This window comes from Bubalus bubalis, chromosome 9, assembly GCF_019923935.1.
Source record: "Bubalus bubalis isolate 160015118507 breed Murrah chromosome 9, NDDB_SH_1, whole genome shotgun sequence".
NCBI lineage: Eukaryota > Metazoa > Chordata > Mammalia > Artiodactyla > Bovidae > Bubalus > Bubalus bubalis.
In genome coordinates, this window is record NC_059165.1 from 26,749,536 (window position 1) to 26,769,919 (window position 20,384).

The window sequence follows — 20,384 nt, forward strand, 5'->3', positions numbered from 1 at the left end:
CTTTAAGCCAACTTTTTCACTCTCCAATTTCACTTTCATCAAGAGGCTTTTTAGTTCCTCTTCACTTTCTGCCATAAGAGTGGTGTCATCTGCATATCTGAGGTTATTGATATTTCTCTCGACAGTCTTGATTCCAGCTTGTGCTTCTTCAGGCCAGCGTTTCTCATGATGTACTCTGCATAGAAGTTAAATAAGCAGGGTGACAATATACAGCCTTGACGTACTCCTTTTCCTATTTGGAACCAGTCTATTGTTCCATGTCCAGTTCTAACTGTTGCTTCCTGACCTGCATATAGGTTTCTCAAGAGGCAGGTCAGGTGGTCTGGTATTCCCATCTCTTTCAGAATTTTCCACAGTTTATTGTGATCCACACAATCAAAGGCTTTGGCATAGTCAATGAAGCAGAAATAGATGTTTTTCTGGAACTCTCATACTTTTTCCATGATCCAGCGGATGTTGGCAATTTGATCTTTGGTTCCTCTGCCTTTTCTAAAACCAGCTTGAACATCTGGAAGTTCACGGTTCACATATTGCTGAAGCCTGGCTTGGAGAATTTTGAGCATTACTTTACTAGCGTGTGAGATGAGTGCAATTGTGCGGTAGTTTGAGCGTTCTTTGGCATTGCCTTTTTTTGGGATTGGAATGAAAACGGACCTTTTCCAGTCCTGTGGCCACTGCTGAGTTTTCCACATTTGCTGGCATATTGAGTGCAGCACTTTCACAGCATCATCTTTAAGGATTTGAAATAGCTCAACTGGAATTCTATCACCTCCACTAGCTTTGTTTGTAGTGATGCTTTCTAAGGCCCACTTGACTTCACATTCTAAGATGTCTGGCTCTAGGTGAGTGATCACACCATCATGATTATCTTGGTCATGAAGATCTTTTTTTGTACAGTTCTTCTGTGTATTCTTGCCACCTCTTCTTAATATCTTCTGCTTCTGTTAGGCCCATACCATTTCTGTCCTTTATTGAGCCCATCTTTGCATGAAATGTTCCCTTGGTATCTCTAATTTTCTTGAAGAGATCTCTAGTCTTTCCCATTCTGTTGTTTTCCTCTATTTCTTTGCATTGATTGCTGAGGAAGGCTTTCTCATCTCTTCTTGCTATTCTTTGAAAGTCGGCATTCAGATGCTTATATCTTTCCTTTTCTCCTTTGCTTTTCGCTTCTCTTCTTTTCACAGCTATTTGTAAGGCCTCCCCAGACAGCCATTTTGCTTTTTTGCATTTCTTTTCCATGGGGATGGTCTTGATCCCTGTCTCCTGTACAGTGTCATGAATCTCCGTCCATAATTCATCAGGCACTGTATCAGATGTAGTCCCTTAAATCTATTTCTCACTTCCACTGTATAATCATAAGGGATTTAATTTAGGTCATACCTGAATGGTCTAGTGGTTTTCCCTACTTTCTTCAGTTTCAGTCTGAATTTGGCAATAAGGAGTTCATGATCTGAGCCACAGTCAGCTCCTGGTTGTTTTTGTTGACTGTGTAGAGCTTCTCCATCTTTGGTTGCAAAGAATATAATCAGTCTGATTTCAGTGTTGGCCATCTGGTGATGTCCATGTGTAGAGTCTTCTCTTGTGTTGTTGGAAGAGAGTGTTTGCTATGACCGGTGCATTTTCTTGGCAAAACTCTGTTAGTCTTTGCCCTGCTTCATTCCATATTCCAAGGCCAAATTTGCCTGTATTCCAGGTGTTTCTTGACTTCCTACCTTTGCATTCCAGTCCCCTATAATGAAAAGGACACCTTTTTTTGGGTGTTAGTTCTAAAAGGTCTTGTAGATCTTCATAGAACCATTCAACTTCAGCTTCTTCAGCATTACTGGTTGGGGCATAGACTTGGATTACTGTGATATTGAATGATTTGCCTTGGAAACAAACAGAGATCATTCTGTTGTTTTTGAGATTGCATCCAAGTACTGCATTTTGGACTCTTTTGTTGTTATAAGTTTCTTAAATATGATATTTTTTTCATTTGAAGATTTAATGTGTTTTGAATGTATATTGCAAAATGGAACACATCATGTCATTATTACTGAAAATAGCTTAGTAGAGTCCATGCTAGCCTTTATCTCCATTCTTCTTAAGATGTAAAAACAAGGATGACTTAAGTCCTTCCCCAGGGACTACTGTGTCTTTTAAATTTTTAAATATTTCTGTCATGTACAGAGAATAATACAATGCCTAAATCTAACCGAAGTTAGCATCATACCATATTTACTTCATATATAGAGATATTATATGTGTGTGTGTGTATATATATATACACACACATATTTATAGCAAAAGGTACATTATCAGAATACATTTACTCAAAACTAGAAACTTGTATGGCACAGAAAAGAGAGAGGGAAAGCAAAGAATCCTTCAATGGACTTACCATTATTATAGATGTCAAGCCAGACTTTACAGTTTTTTAAAAACATATACCTTCTGTGTTACATGAACTATTCTAAAGTAAAAGAAAAAGGCTTCCCAAATTCTTTTATAAAATCATGATTTCCTGATACTAAAACTGGGGAAAAGTACAAGAAAGGAAATGATTTAGAATCTCACTTGTAAAATGCAAGAATGTAAAAAGCAATAGAACATTACTAAATTGAATCCATCAAGGTTTAAATATGTTTACTAATGAAAAAGAATTTATCAAAGAAATGCGTAAAATGATCTTCCTAAAAAAATCTAATGTTACTCACCAAGATAGGAAATTGAAAGTGGAAAATGTATATATCTTTCTGGTAGGAATATAAACTGATAAAATTATTTTGGAAATTGCTAAGTAAATTTATAAAATTGCACGTTTGTGCACTCTACAACCAAAAAATCTATTTGTAGTTTGCTATTGTTGTTGTTCAGTAGCTTTGTCTGTCTGACTCTTTGTGATCCCATGGACTGCAGCATGCCAGGCTCTCCAGTCCTTCACCATCTCCTGGGGTTTACTCAATTTCATGAATTGGTGATGCTATCTAACCATCTTATCCTCTGCCATCCCCTACTCCTTTTGCCTTCAGACTTTCCATGCATCAGGGCCTTTCCAATGAGTTGGCTCTTCACATCCAATGGCCAAACTATTGGAGCTTTAGCTTCAGCATCAGTCCTTCCAATGAATATTCAGGGTTGATTTGCTTTAGGAATGACTGGTTTAATCTTGTCAAAGGGACTCTCAAGAGTCTTCTCCACCAACACAATTCAAAGGCATCAATTCTTTGGCACTCAGGCTATTTTATGGTCCATCTCTTACATCTGTACATAACTAATGGAAAAGACATAGCTTTGACTGTACAGACCATTGTTAGCAAAGTGATATCTGTGCTTTGTAATACTCTAGGTTTGTCATAGCTTTTCTTCCAAGAAGCAAGCGTCTTTTAATTTCATGGCTGCTGTCACCATGTACAGGGATTTTGCAGCCCAAGAAAATAGTCTGTCACTGCTTCCACTTTTCCCCTTATCTTCCATGAAGTGATGGGACCAGATGCCATGATCTTAGTTATCTGGATGTTGAATTTTAAGCCAGCTTTTTCATTCTCCTCTTTCACCATCATCAAGAGGCTCTTTAGTTCCCTTTCACTTTCTGCTATTAGAATATCATCTGCATATCTGAGGTTGTTGATATTTCTCCTCGCAATCTTGAGTTCAGCTTGTGATTCATCCAGCCCAGCATTTCATGTGATGTACTCTGCATATAAGTTAAATACGTATCGTCACTAAAAAAATTCTGAGTACTATATATACACCAGGAAACAAGTACAAGAACGTTAATACCATTGATTTTTTCTATTTTTTAATAATTTTAATGGTTACTCCATTTCCAGTTATTACAAAATATAGACTATATTCCCTGTGCTATAAAATGCATCCTTGTAGCCTGTATTACACCCAAGAGCTGTACCTCCCACTCCTCCATCCCTGTATTTCTCCTCCCCTTCCTCTTTTCACTGGTAACCACTGGTAGTTTGTTCTCTGTATCTGTGAGTCTCATAGCACTGATTTTAAAAAACAAAACTGGAAATAGTTAAATACTCATATCAGTAGACTAGGTAGATGTATTGACTTATATGTGCATGTGGAATACTACAGAGTCATTTAAAGTAAATATGCCTTATAAACACATATTGATAAATCTTAGTAATATAATATTGAATGAAAAAGACAAGTCCCAAAATATCACTGTATGTCTCTCCTTTATGAATTTTTAAAACACTTAGAACTAAATATTATTTAGAGGTCCATTCATATCTAGTAAAACTGTGCTTGAAAAAGTAAGGAAATAATGGAAAATGTATGACTAGTAAACATGTTCCAGAGAAGCAGGAAAACAGTGGAAAATGCACATATAGGTGCTGTCAGGTTGATTGGCTTCATGACTGCTCATTAAAGGAGACATATGTATAATCATCTCAATATGCACAGACAATAATTTGATACAATTCAGCACCTATTCATGACTTTTAAATTCTGAAACAAGTCACAGGAGGAAAAGTCCTTAATATAATCAAATATATCTTTAAAAAAGCAATAACAAAAAGCATTCTCACTAAAGAAGCATTAGATATGTTGTTTCAATGTCTATGTTTTTATTGTTGGATTACTTTTTGTGGCTGGGGGGCGGGAGCCAGGTCAGGGCTCACTGCGAGGCATGCGAGATTTTAGTTCCCCTCACAGGGATCAAACCTGTGTTCCCTGAGTGGAAGCACAGATTCTTAACCACTGGACTGCCAGGGAAATCCCTTTTGTTGGATTACTTTTAATTATAATTTCCATCTTGAAAATACAAGATGTTGTTTTGATCTGCAAGTTAAAATAATATGTTATATCAGAATGATTCTTCATAATTTAACTTCCAATCTCTCCAACAACAGTGACATATCTTGCTTTTAAAGTATAATTTCTACCTGATCTTTTATGCCACTTGATGTTACTTGTTAAAGAAAATGTTACTCTACAAAAGAGTTTGAGGCAATGCATTACAAGGTCATGCTTTTTCAGAACAGATGGTATTAAAAAGCATATCCAGTATTTTGTCCATAGCTTTTTTGCTGTATTTGCTATAAGCATTTTTTGCCACATTTTCACTGCATAACTAATTTTTCAACAGGCAGTTTGAACATGAAATAACTGGTTATAGTTTTGTTTTGACAATTTGCTTTCAACTGGTTGAAATGAATTAGTATTTATTCTGGATAGTGACATTGTTGATGGCCTTATTAAACAGACATATGAGGACATGCCCCAAGAGTTGGTTATTTTGAAATACTTTGTGTAGGAGCAGGAAGTGGTCAGAGTCAAAGGCCTGGAAGGTGCAGAGTTGACACGTCCCACAGAACTTTGGAATATCAATAGACATATAACAGGATGTCAAGAACCAACAACAATGCCAAATCTTTCATAATATGATACGAACTCACTACAAATATGTCTCCTAGTATGGAAACAAATACTCTCTTAATGAAGGAAGAAAGTCTAGCAAAAAAAAAAAACAAACTAGTGTGATGCCCAACAAAGTAATCAACAAGCAAAAAAAAAAAAAAAAAAAAAAGCTGTTTCAATGAATGCAAAACTTTGAGGACAAGAATAGGTACAACCTGCAAAAAAAGAATATATGTGTAGTATTGCTATGGGAGAAGGCAGTGGCGACCCACTCCAGCACTCTTGCCTGGAAAATCCCATGGACAGAGGAGCCTGATAGGCTGCAGTCCATGGGGTCGCTAAGAGTCGGACACGACTGAGCGAATTCATTTTGACTTTTAACTTTCATGCGTTGGAGAAGGAAATGGCAACCCACTCCAGTGTTCTTGCCTGGAGAATCCCAGGGACAGGGGAGCCTGGTGGGCTGCCATCTATGGGGTCGCATAGAATCGGACATGACTGAAGCGACTTAGCAGCAGCAGCAGCAGCAGTATTGCTGTGAATCTAATGACTTCCCTGGTGGCTCAGATGATAAAGCATCTAGTCAAGGCTATGGTTTTTCCAGTAGTCATGTATGGATGTGAGAGTTGGACTGTGAAGAAAGCTCAGCACTGAAGAATTGATGCTTTTGAACTGTGGTGTTGGAGAAGACTCTTGAGCGTCCTTTGGACTGCAAGAAGATCCAACCAGTCCACTCTAAAGGAGATCAGTCCTGGGTGTTCTTTGGAAGGAATGATGCTAAAGCTGAAACTCCAGTACTTTGGCCACCTCATGCGAAGAGTTGACTCATTGGAAAAGACTCTGATGCTGGGAGGGATTGGGGGCAGGAGGAGAAGGGGACGACAGAGGATGAGATGGCTGGATGGCATCACTGACTCGATGGACATGAGTTTGAGTGAACTTCAGGAGCTGGTGATGGACAGGGAGGCCTGGCGTGTTGCAATTCATGGGGTCGCAAAGAGTCGGACATGACTGAGCGACTGAACTGAACTGAACTGAACAATACCTACAATGAGGGAGACCCGGGTTCAATCCCTGAGTCAGGAAGATCTCCTGGAGAAGGAAATAGCAACCCACTCCAGTATTCTTGCCTGGAAAATCCCATGGATGGTGGAACCTGGTAGGCTACAGTCCATGGGGTTGCAAAGAGTTGGATTAACACTTTCAATACTTTCAAAATGTGTGCAGCTATGAATCTACACACATTTTAAAAGTGTTGAAAGTCCCAGTGCACCAGTTGGGGAGGGAGGAGGGAGGAGGGTTCAGGATGGGGAACACATGTATACCTGTGGCAGATTCATTTTGATATATGGCAAAACCAATACAATATTTTAAAGTTAAATAAAATAAAATTTAAAAAAATATTAAAAAAAAATAAAAGTTTTGAAAGTGTTAGTCACGCAACCATGTCTGACTCTTTGCAAGCCCATGGACTGTAGCCCACCAGGCACCTCTGTCCATGGGATTCTCCAGGCAAGAATACTGGAATGGGTTGCCATTTCCTACTCCAGGGGATCTTCCCGACCCAGGGACTGAACCCATGTCTCCTGCATCTCCTGCATTGGCAGGCAGGTTCTCTACCACTAGTGCCACCTGGGAATGGGCTGGGAAGCCCCATTTTAAGTGTATTCAAATATTCTCTATTCATTTTAAAGTCATTTTAATTTTGTTATTAATTCTTCATGCTTAGTGTTTATGTGCTTTATAATGTCCCAGTTTTATTTTAGGTTATTTTTTATCTTTTATGGTAAAATTGCCTTATAACCAGTTAGTTACGTGCAAAAATATCTGTGGCAAAGATGTCTACATCAAAGATTCCTATGGTAAAAGTATCTAGAACCATTTCAAGTGTAGTAAATTTTATTTGTGAGTTCTGTCCCAAGTGTCCCCTAAAGGAAGATTTGGAAAAGTCATTTGTGTTGGGCCTGTAGTGATACTGTTTCCCATAAAGATGGGTCAAAACTTATATTCTGATTCATAAACAGGTATTTCAGCATTTCTTGAAATATACCAGATTACTCTGTTATGGGAAAAACATGTCAAAATAACCTGTTTAAGGATGACAAGCCACAAGATAAGAGACTGATCTTGTGAGTTGTCTATGAGGATGAACAGCTTTTTTTTAAAGTTTTTGTTTTTATACTTCCCTGCTGTTTCCACTATGAATAACTTTCTAAAATTGTATTTTTAGTGTTATTCTAATAATTTCTACATGATACCTCTTTTCTTTAAATTGGTGCTTGAATTTCATTAAAATATCTTTAGATTTCCAGATCCTTAAGCACTTATATCCAATAAGAAGGAGTTATACCCCAACTTTCTGTTTATTTCATTTTTTTTCATGTTATGTTTAAAATGTCAGAAATTTTGTGCCTGAAGTCTCAGATGGGATATTAATTAGTATTATTACAGAGATGTTCAACCACAGGGACTATCTTATGAAAGTCTTCACTTAAATCTGTAAGTGGGCTTTCAGAGAAGTGAGGTATAACCTGGAGAGTTTTAAAACTCTTTAATACATATAGAAAAAAATTAAGCAAGTTTAGTATAGTAAGTTTGTTCCAGAGGATTCACTAATTCCATACCTAATTTAAGATTGTGGTTTATGAGCCATTTTATAATAATAGAAAATATAGTGCATGAACAGTCTTAAAGAATGTAATCATATGTGATTACACATATCATATGATTGTTTGGAGCTGACTGCACAAAGAAATGAACACTTGTTCTAGACAGGCATGTATACAGGAGTCCCTTAAATAATATGTCAACTTTAGAAAGAAGAAAGTATGAGTATCTTATTGTTCACATGCAGTCAAGATCATTTTGTGAAAGTTATGTACCCTATTCTCGAGCCATATCATTATAACTTGTTAGGCGTATACCTAACAGGTTTGGGACTTCATTAGAGATATTTCAGGTCATATTGCACTGTGGGGCTTAATTAAAATATGTTCATCAGCTAGTATTCAGATTTTATCAGCATTCGGCACCCAGTTTTATATTTTTCCACTTAATAAGCTCAAAAGACCTTGGAAACTATGTTAAAGAGAATAAATAATAAATTAGTATTGAGACATAAAGAAAATCTTAATGAGATGAAATTCAAGTATATATGAGCTGCTTCTACTTCCACCTCTAAACAAAATAAATCAAAAATAATGTCAATAACAGCAGAAGAATACAGATAAGACACTTTACCATAAATGTATTAATATAAAGAAATAAAGCATGTTGATTTCATGCAAATTCAGAGAGGGACTGTATAACCATGGCTTCTAATGAAGCTCTCCAAGAAGACAACTATAATTTGTGGTGACTGGAGTTCTGATGAGTTAGATAGCCTTGCCCGCCATTTCCACCAGAGTTGAGCTTGTCCTTTTTATACAAATAAAATGTTGACAATGTTACTGACTATATATTTGAATGGGAATAATTTGTTTCCTTGTTACCCATGTGATATGTACAGTGTGTACAAAAGATATATATATTTTTTTAATGTTGTGCTTTAGAGCAGTCCACTTTCTGTTTCAATGGCTCTTAACCTTGTAATCTGCAGGCAGTTCTCCTCCTGCGGAGCCATCACCCGTCCATTCCCCTCCAATCACTTCAGGGCAACATGCTGACCCAGGCTGTTTTTCAGCTGTTGATGTTACATTTTCCCAAAGCAATTTCCAGCATTTACCTCATCCTGATTCCTAAGAGGCCATACCCCTTTCTACTTTCTTTTGTATGGACAAGGAGAGAAAATTACATCTAGGTTTTCTTTGCATTGTTGCTGTTTTAGCCTAAAAATCAATCACGATAAAACATGCATATACTCAGTTAAGACCAAAAAGTCTAGAATTAAGGCTTGCATGATCTCATGAAACAACATGATGTACAGGACTCTATGGATGATTTACAAATTGTGGGAACGGCAAAGTCTTATATCAACATAAAATGCACAGTTCCTTCAGCAAGCATGGTACATAAAAATATTCTGTGTTTTCTGTCAACCTTCCTACTTTTCATGGGCCTCTAAATATTGAAGATATGAAATGTGATTTGCCATTGCAGCATACTATATGCTGTGGATGTTTTTATTTTCAAAATTCTCATAATTTTCATTTATTTGTTACAGAACAAGGAGATTTCTATAAATATACATATTGACACACATATTTGTGTATAGATGTTTTGTGCTTGTAAATGTCAGTATCTAAGATATGTAATGGTTATACAAAACACAAATGCCTTTGATAAGATTATATTCAGTAAAGTAGTAGTCAAAGATATATATTCAACAGCTCTTTCAAGTCACCAACCAACCAAATTCTGACTACTGAAGTACATGCTAGTTCATTAAATCTTTACCTTATAAAAGGATGCAGGTTTCTACATAGGCTGTCCTTTCATTGTGCTTTCAAAAAGCACTAGATAAAAAACTATTTCAATTCTTACTTGAAAGTTATGTTATTGTTTTCTAAATTACTTACATATCATTTACTGGTCATTTTCTTTGTTTTCTACTTCATTTGGGCTTTGGCACTGCTATAATTAAAGTATTTAAAAAACACTTATTGGATATCATCATGCTATTTGATCAAAGACTTGTTTAAGTCTCCATTAATTTATTAATAATTACTCTATCAATTACAGAGTAATTCAATTAGTCACTACCCTGAGTGGTTCATGGAGTAAGTCAAAGTTCCCATCCTAACCAAAATCAGGCTTGAGAGGTAAATAAAGAAGATATGTTCATTCTACTTTTCAGTGTGGTCTTATTTTTTAGGAACTCAGCATAAAGTCACTTAAATAACCCAATGAGAAAAATATGATTATTTTCACTACTAATGTTCAAAGTTTTACATTTCTCTTCAGAACTGTTTTAATCTTTCTGACATAGGTTTTAGAGAAATTGGGAAATAGATTACCTATTAACTTGATGTCAGTTTTAGTTACTTGTAACTATAATTGTTTGAGAATAATTTTTCAAAACAATTCAAAACAAAATTTATATAGAATATTATAAAATTCTCATCAAAAATACAGAAAATTAAGTTATTTTTATGTATATATCATTAAATTAATATAAAGGTATTAGATTCAGCCCTTGTAATATTATTTTATTACCTCCAAATATTTATAATGTTGGTTGTTTCATCTTTTTATTGAGATATAATTGATTTACAATGTTTCAGGTGTACAGCAAGATGATTCAAATGTGCATCTTCTTTTTTCAGATTGTTTTCCATTATAGGTTATTACAAGAGATTGAATATAGTTCTCTGTGCTAAACAGTAGGTCCTTGTTGGTTACCTATTTATATATGCTATAATAGTATGTATATGTTAATCCCAAATGTATCCCTCCCCCACCATTTTCCCTTTGGGAACATTGGTTTGTTTTCTGTATAAGTCCATTTCTGTTTTATAAATAAGTCATTTGTGTCAGTTTTTTTAGATCCCACATATGTGATATCATATGATACTTGTCTTTGACTTACATAGTATGATAATCTCTAGATCCATCCATGTTGCTGCAAATGGCATTATTTCATTCCTTTTTATGGCTAAGTAATATGTCATAATATAATAATATGTACCACATCTTTATCCATTCTTCTATTGATGGACATTTAGGTTGCTTCCTTATATTGGCTATTGTAAATAGTGCTGCTATGAGCCTCAAGTTGTTTCTGTCTTTTCAAATTAGTTTCCTCCAAGTATATTCTCAAGAATGGGATTGATGGATCATAAGGTAGCTCTATTTTTAGTTTTTTGAGGAACCTCCATATTGTTCTCTATAGTGGTTGACCAATTTACATACCTACCAACAATGTAGGATGGTTCCTTTTTCTCCACACTCTTCCCAGCAATTATTATTATTTTTTTAATTTAATTGTATTTTTTTGTTTGTTTTTGTTTTTTACTTTTATTTTATTTTTTAACTTTACAATATTGTATTGGTTTTGCCATATATCGAAATGAATCTGCCACAGGTATACATGTGTTCCGCATCCTGAACCCTCCTCCCTCCCCATACCATCCCTCTGGGTCGTCCCAGTGCACCAGCCCCAAGCATCCAGTATCGTGCATCAAAACTGGACTGGCGACTCGTTTCATATATGATATTATACATATTTCAATGCCATTCTCCCAAATCATCCCACCCTCTCCCTCTCCCACCGAGTCCAAAAGACTGTTCTATACATCAATGTCTCTTTTGCTGTCTCGTATACAGGGCTATTGTTACCATCTTTCTAAATTCCATATATATGCGTTAGTATACTGTATTGGTGTTTCTCTTTCTGGCTTACTTCACTCTGTCGTTTTTGTTTTTTAATATAAATTTATTTATTTTAATTGGAGGCTAATTACTTTACAATATTGTATTGGTTTTGCCATACATCAACATGAATCTGCCATGGGTGTACACGTGCTCCCCACCCTGAACCCCCCTCCCACCTCCTTCCCCGTACCATCCCTCTGGGTCATCCCAGTGCACCAGCCCCAAGCATCCTGTATCCTGCATCAAACCTGGACTGACGATTCATTTCATATATGATATTATACATGTTTCAATGCCATTCTCCCAAATCATCCCACCCTCTCCCTCTCCCACAGAGTCCAAAAGACTGTTCTATACATCTGTCTCTTTTGCTGTCTCACATACAGGGTTATCGTTACCATCTTTCTAAATTCCATATATACCAGCAATTATTATTTGAAGACTTTTTGATGATGGCCATGAAGGAGACCTGGGTTTGATGCCTGGGTTGGGAAGATCCCTGGAGGAGGGCATGATAACCCACTCTTGCCTGGAGAATCCCATGGATAGAGAAGCCTGGTGGGCTACAGTCCATGGGGTTGCAGAGTTGGACAGGACTGAGCAACTAAGCACAGCACATTTTAAAACAGAGTGAAGTGATACTTCATTGTAGTTTTCATTTGGCATTTCTCTAATAATTAATGATGCAGAGCATCTTTCATGTGTTTTTTGGCCATATGCATGTCTTCTTCGGAGAAATGTCTATTTAGATCTCCCGTTTTTTGATTTAGTGGGTTATTTTATATTGAGCTGCATGAGCTGTTTATATATTTTTGAGATTGATTCCTCTGTGGTTACCTCATTTGCAAATATTTTTTTCCAGTTCTGTGAGTTGTCTTTTTGTTTATGATTTCCTTTGCTGACAAAAGCTTTTAAGTTTAATTAGGTCACATTTGTTTATTTTTGTTTTTATTTTTATTAGTCTAGGAAATGGATCAAAGATTTTGTTGTGATTTATATCAGAGTGTTCTGCCTAGCATCCAGGCTTATATTTAGGTTTTCAATCCATTTTGAGTTGATTTTGTGTGTGTTGTTAGGGAGTGTTCTAATTCCATTCTCTTACATGTAGATGTCCAGTTTTCCCAATTCCATTTATTGAAGAGTCCATGTCTTCTCCATTGTATATTCTTGCCTCTTTTGTTTTAGATTGATTGGCTATAGGTGTGCGAGTTAATTTGTGGACCTTCTGTCCTGTTGCATTGATCTATATTGCTGTTTTTGTTCTAGTTCTGTACTGTTTTGGTGAATACAGCTTTATAGTCTGAAGTCAGGGAGCCTAACTCCTCCAGCTCCATTTTTGTTTCCTAGGGTTGCTTTGACTATGTGGGATCTTTTGTTTTTCCATACAAATTAAAAAATTTTTTTGTTCTAGTTCTGTGGAAAATGCCCTTGGTAATTTGATAGGAATTGCATTTAATATATAGATTGCCTTGGGTAGTATAGTCATTTTGACAGTATTGATTCTTCCAGCCAAGAACATGGTATATCATTCCATCTGTTTGTGGCATTGATTTTTTTTTTATCAGTAGCTTATAGTTTTCATAGTATAGATCTTTTGCCTCCTTTAGGTACATCTATTCCTAAGTAGTCTATTCTTTTTGATGCAATGATAAATGGAATTTTTTCCTTAATTTATTTTTCTGATTTTTGATTGTTATTGTACAGAACTGCAGCAGATTTCTATGTATTAAGCTTGTATCCTGCAACTTTACTGAATTCATTGATGAGCTCTAATAGTTTTTTGATAACATCTTTAGGATTCTCTCTGTATAGTAACATGTCATCTGCAAACAGTGAGACCATTTCCTTATTATAACATAATCTTAGTATTTAAAAAGAGATGTACAATATTTCATAAATTATCTTATTCTTAGTTAATCATTTCACCCATAAATGTGAATTGTAGTTACGTAATATTTTCTTTACTTTAAGAAAAATGAAATGACTATCTTTGTGTTCATCCTGAGAAGATGACTAAAATGTGCTATGATAAAAAGTTGCTGGGAACCTAGTTTCCCTGTTTCCATATTTATATTTCTAACAGGTACTCAGAGAGTGATATTAGATTCTTCCCCCAGAATTACTTATTGTTTTACTGTTAACCAAGTTTTATATACCATTATTATGTCCTATATATTGTTTTGCACACATATTAACTCATCTAATCCTCATAATATCTGTAAAATACTAATAACAGGGCTGTTCTCATTTTTTCACATGAAGACATTGAACTGTACAGAGGTAAAGGAGCTTGCCAAAGACATATAACTAGTAAGGGTAGTGGCTGTTCGTGAACCCAGGCCATTCAGTTCTGCTAGAATAGACTGGGTCTCACAATCACATTCCTGAAGATTGGAGCAGATTTTTAACTAGTTGCACCCCCAGTAAAAATTGTTACTATAATGATATATAATGATATAATGATATTTCCTTGACCAGTAATGTTGTGTAGCAAGAGAAAAGCAGCTACCATTTCCTGCTGTGATGCTCTGCAACATCCTTAGCCATGGGTTGATTGTGTCCATTGAACATACTTAGGAAGCAGTTCCAGCTCAGTCCAGCAAAACTTTATTAAGAGACCATTACACGTTAGGCACTTTTAACACAGATTTGGACATGAGGTGCAGTGCCAGCCTACCCATGTGCCAGCTTAGTGCCCTAAATAACTTGTTGTATCTCAGCCAAGCCTTGGGAGGTGAGGATCTAAAATAGCAGAAGCATGTTTGGAGTACAACTTTAGCTCAAAAACTCTGTGAGAGGGCAGAGTGGTCCTGGGCCAGGGATAGGCATAGGTCCAAAATAGAGGGCTTCTCTGGAATCACCCTGCATGCGGAACACAAGAGTGATATATCCTTGCAATGTCTCCGAGTAAAATCTGTACATCCCTGTAGCAGCAACCTCATGTGAAGTGTGGGATGCTGGTTATTTTTATGCGGAAAGAAGGTTTGCTTAGGCCTGGTATTCTAAGTTTATAATGTAACAAATTTTAGGACAAAATCCAGCTTGAAACAGATTGCTGACTATTTAAATCTGAGGAGTTGACTTAACTGGAATAAAAAAGAAAAACATTTCTTGATCAGAAAAAAAAAAAAGCTGAGAAGGGGAGCAGTTAGACTGGGAGAAAAACAGATCTGTTAGAAAGAGCCAAGACACACAACTTAAGGAGAAAACATCTCCACCCAGCAGGAAACCGTGACTTTAAGAAATACTGCTGCAAAAGATGCTACAAGATTCCTCACTGCGTCATCTTAGCTCAGGACTTAACAGACATTTAGGCACTGAAAACTCCACTGGAGGTTTTTTTATTCTTGTGACAGTTTGAGTGCTTGTGTGTTTACAGCCTTGATGACAACACAGTGACTCAGAGCTGTAAGATCTTTTTTTTTTTTTTTTTTTTAATTTATTGTCAGCAACATTAAGAGCACTTTGAAGACCAGCCACTCTGCCTAGATGTTTCTGCGCAATTAGATTTGGATTTAGGATTGCAATAGCAATCCATTCAGACAGCTAAAGAACAGAGAGGAAATGAAAGTTTAAAGACAGGGCTCTCCTAATATTGTAAAGCCTGAATTGTTTTTTGTTTGAAACTTAGAGTGCCTTTATGCTTGATGAGTGTGGCAAGAAAGCTTTTGAGACTCTTCAGAAATTTCTGAAAAAGAGAATTCAATGAGATCATTGCATGAGAGTCCATGCGTGTGGTAGAACTTCGACTCAGAAAGGCAGGTTTGAATCTGGGGTCCTCCCTTTACTGACCACTGATCTTTGGGTCACATGTTATGTTAGCTCCATAGGCATCTGTTCTCGCTAAAGTGGGGATGATACCCTACCATACAAGAATGTTCAGAGGAGTCACTGAAGACATACCACAAAGCATTTAGCATAGCATGAGGCAGCAACAGTTCTCCTTCCCAGGATATCATAATTTTGCCATCCTTCTTTGCTGCAGGACACACAAGATGTTTTAGGTGACATAATATATTATTTGGAAAACAGCAACAACAAATATTTTATATTTTTTATAAACTTTCTAGAATACTTTAAGGCAGCATTAGGTGGTTTTCTGTCTTAATCCATTGTGCAATTTGAGCCTGATGTCATTAATGAATGTTCCAAAAAGTGGACAAAAAGCCCATGTGAATTTTTAGAAATATATTCCTAAACCAGGAAACACTGGGAACTTTTTCATATCCTTCTTGGTAAGCATCTATGTCACTAAATATGGTCTATTCAGTGCATTCTCCTTAGTCCCCTCTTCTTAGCCATGGCCTTTGTCTGACCCATGACTGTCTATTTGTGGCTCTATACATCTCTCAGAATGGAGAAACTGAAATAGAAACAGGAGGTCAGAGTGGTTGAAAGCCACAGAGGTCATATGTGGAATGATGACAGTTGAAGGAGATAAGATCAAGGATATGCCACAGTATTTAGTCATAGGAAGCAGGAAGAAGTAGTAGGCTATTGTAGGAATATAGGAAGCTATAGATCAAAGAACATTAAGACAACAAATGGTAAAGGTCTTATAAGAATTGTCCACATGGAAAACAAAATTTCCTATAATTTTTCTGTTAATTAGCATCATAAGATATAAGAAAAGATGCATGAAATAGAGAACAAAAAGGGGAAAACTAAACTATTCAGTGTTATGTAGTCTTCTTTGATGAAAATCACCCCTATCTTTTGCATTTCAGTGTTGCATTTGAAGAATTTAATGTTTACTAAGTCACAATGAGTCTTAAGCCCTTTAATAAATATTTTGCAACAGTGAACACATTATGAGTACAGATCCCACATGCCATCGAAGCATATTTTAATTCTCTCTCATTTTTAAAGAACACTTGACTTCCTCAACAGTTTTAGGATTGTAACTTTCTAAAAGATGATTTTCAGTGGACAGTGATTACTATTTGTTGTCGTTCAGTTACTAAGTTGTGTCCAACTCTTTACAACCCCGTGAGCTATAGCAATCCAGGGTCTTCTGTCCTACCTTATCTCCTGGAGTTTGCTCAGATTCACATCTATTGAGTCAGTGATGCCATCCAACCATCTCATACTCTGCCACCCTCTTCTCCTTTTGCCTTCAATCTTCCCCAGCATCACAGTCTTTTCCAGTGAATCGGCTCTTCCCAGCTCTTCCCGTCAGGTGGCCAAAGTATTAGAGCTTCAGCATTAGCAACAGTACTTTCAATGAATAGTCAGGGTTGATTTCCTTTAGGATTTACTCGTTTGATCCCCTCACAAGTCCAAGGGACTCTCAAGAGTCTTCTCTAGCACCACAATTCAAAAACACCAGTTCTTTAGCACTTAGCCTTCTTTATGGACCGACTCTCACATTCGTACATGACTCCTGGAAAAACCATTAACTTTGACAATATGGGCCTTTGTCTGTGACTTCTCTGCTTTTTATGCTGTCTAGGTTTGTCATAGCCTTCCTTCCAAGGAGCAAATGTCTTTTAACTTCATGTCTGCAGTCACCATCTGTAGTGGTTTTGGCGTCCAAGAAAGTAAAATCTGTCACTCCTACTTTTTCCCCTTCTATTTGCCATGAAGTAATAGGACTGGATGCCATGATCTTAAGTTTTTTGAATATTGACTTTTAGGCCAGCTTTTTCACTATCCTCTTTTCACCCTCACCAAGAGACTCTGTAGCTCCTCTTTGCTTTCTACCATTAGAGTGATATCATCTGAATTATGAGGATGCTGATATTTCTCCTGGTAATCTTGATTCCAACTTGTGATTTATCCAGCCTGGCATTTCACATGATTGCTATTATTCAGTTATTTATTACTGAACCAATTAAAATTCATGGAAATGGGGTTGATTTTTTTTAAGTTTAATTATGAAACATCAAATATTTTGTGATGTGATCACAACTGCAATTTTATTTTTATTATTACTGAAGTGTCCAGTAAAGTCAGAAAATTGAATTATAAGCACAAACTCTGGGAGAAAATGATCAATCTCAAGAAGGTCAGCCTTGCCAGTTCTGTACTATCTCAGTTACACAAAAACCACACGCTAGATGAATCAACTTAATACAAAATTAAATGGTAGAATGAAATGACTGCTCAGAGTAGTTGTTCAAATTTTAAACTAGTTTTACCCACTGGCATAATCAAAAGTACAACCCAATAATAGACTCAGTCATCTATTTCAAAATACAAATAATCAAGTGGATTTTTGGCTTTAGTATATATGTTTCTTAATCTCCTGAGTTCAGAAGAATTACAAATTTATGATAGACTCTATTGTGGCATTTAAATGATGTCTTTTCTTTTTTGTAGGTGGATCTTCTAGTCCCTACCAAAGTGACTGGCATTATCACACAAGGAGCTAAAGATTTTGGTCATGTGCAGTTTGTAGGCTCCTACAAACTAGCTTACAGCAATGACGGAGAACACTGGACCGTATACCAGGATGAAAAGCAAAGAAAAGATAAGGTAAGTCATTCTGGTGATTTAGGACACGCAGAAGTGGAGGAGCAAATTGTTTAACATTTTTAATTTCCTTGATTCTTTTGATAATTAGGGATTGTAGAATTATAATTAGAAGTGAACAGATTTGATTACTAATTCATTGTTTCTCGTTCAGTTTCTTTGTGTCTTAATTTGTAGATTTAATTTTTTGAGCCATAAAATGTTTTAATATTAAAATAATCAACATATATTTGTGCACCTAAACTGCACCATAAAGTCTCTAATTATTTTTCAAAAAGTTCTTAGTGTGTCGAACATCTTTTCATAGCGTTTGATGGTCTGAATGTCTTTGGGACCTTGGAGAATGAAAGTGCTCAAGGAAAATATCAATAGTTAATTGGATCAGATGTTAAAATATGGCCTTACATTAATGAAATTGAATTTGTTGCTTAGACTTTTTGTGCAAAGAAATATAGCTTTCTGAAGACGTCAGTAGAAATGAAATATCTTAGTTCAGTGATGTGGGGGGAAATATAATACACTTTCATTCAAGTTCAGCATTTCTGGTTTAATAATGATTTTTTCCATTTTCTGTAACACCTTTATTTCCTTACTGTTGTTTGTTATTAACCAATAGAAAGGTTGGGGATATCTTTCTCTCTTCAAATATCCAAGGTAGAAAATTTAATTTTCCCAGAAATACTAAGACCCAGAGTGGCTATTTCAGTCGGTCTACAAAGTCTGAATTAAGTTAACAGGAAATTCATTTTAGGGGAGATGTGTTTTTAGTTTTAGATTATAAAAACCACAATTACTTACCTTTTAATATCTCAGAACATGCCCATTTAGCATCTCAGGATAGACACATTCACTTAACATCTCAGAAAACACACATATTTTGAGCTTTAACATCTCAGAAATTGGTGTATCTCAATATCACAATTTAATTGGAAACTTATTATTTTCTAGAAGAGTATAAAATAATGGCATGTTTTATAATCAGAGGCATCTTCAATTGAATGAATATTGAATATTTTGTAAAATGTCTTCAAATTTTTTATGTGTAGACAAATATCTGCTATAATTTATAGCAAATAACTCTTTCAATTCCCGTTTTCACCTTTTACAGTAGGCATTTTTATGTGTAAAGAGTGAAAATATATTCTGTAAGGTGTAATTTTTCATAAATTATACAGTTCTTAAAATTATTTTTAAGGTAAGTGTTCTCATCTATAATCCATGTAATATTCACTGAAAAGCATATATCTGTAATATTAAAATCCTTACGTAGTCTGATTTAGGGAAGAGGTATAAACCATTGTGCTCATGAAGTATTTCATTATCTCCATTTATATTAAGCATATGATTTAATTATTATTTGTGAGTAATTTTTTAATTTCATTAATTGATATATTGGACATATGTGTATTAATTCATTTTATTTCATTATCTCAGTCTAAAATGTACATAAAATTTTGGTGTCAATTTGGCCAAGTGATTTGATAGTGTTGTTCAGGTTTCCTATATCCTTACTGATTTTCTATCTACTTGTACTATTAGTAACAGAGACAGCAATGTGAAAATCTCCAACCTTAATTGTTGATTTCCCTATTTCTCCTGGCAGTTATATTGGTATTTACTTCATGTATTTTGAAAGTCTGTTAAAAAAAATATATGAATCATTAGGGTTGTAATGTGTTTTTGATCAAATAACTTTTATCATTAGAATAGGACCTTCTTAATTCCCCATGGTATTTCTGCTTTGAAACCTACTTTGCTTCTGTCAGTAGAGATACTCCAGCTTCCTTTTAATTAGTACTGCATTACTATATGTTTTTCTCCATCTTTTTGCTATTAACTATTTCTGCTTTGTATTTAAAATGCATTTTTTTCTATCCAGCATAAGATTTTTTCCTTTTTTCCAATTCAACTATCTCTGCTTTTAAATGGAGCATTTAGACCATTTGTGCTGGATATGAGTATTGAAGTGATTGGGTTTGAATCTCATCTTGTTATTTATTTCCTACGTGTCTCATCTTTTCTTTCATTTTTTTCCTGTTTTCAGCCTTCTTTTGAATTAACTGAATTTTTTTAGTGATTCCATTGTGTTTCATTTTTTGACTTATTTGCCATAACTTTTGTTTTAGTGATTGTTTTAGTTTGTAATATACATATAAATATGACAGCTGGCTAAACTCAGCCAATATAAGTGGTTTTAAAATCAGATTTAGCTGTTCTGTTTTTAATATTAT

General features: G+C 35.5%; 1 protein-coding gene across 5 annotated transcripts in view; it reads left to right on the forward strand.

Moving 5' to 3' along the window:
- EDIL3 (EGF like repeats and discoidin domains 3) overlaps positions 1–20,384 on the forward strand; it is an 805,830-nt gene that overhangs the window by 732,004 nt on the left and 53,442 nt on the right. For all 5 annotated transcript variants that reach the window (XM_045166535.1, XM_044947327.2, XM_006072355.4 and 2 more), the window contains one exon: positions 18,001–18,156. In XM_045166535.1, the coding sequence (XP_045022470.1) occupies positions 18,001–18,156 (156 nt within the window). The remainder of the gene's footprint in view (positions 1–18,000; positions 18,157–20,384) is intronic.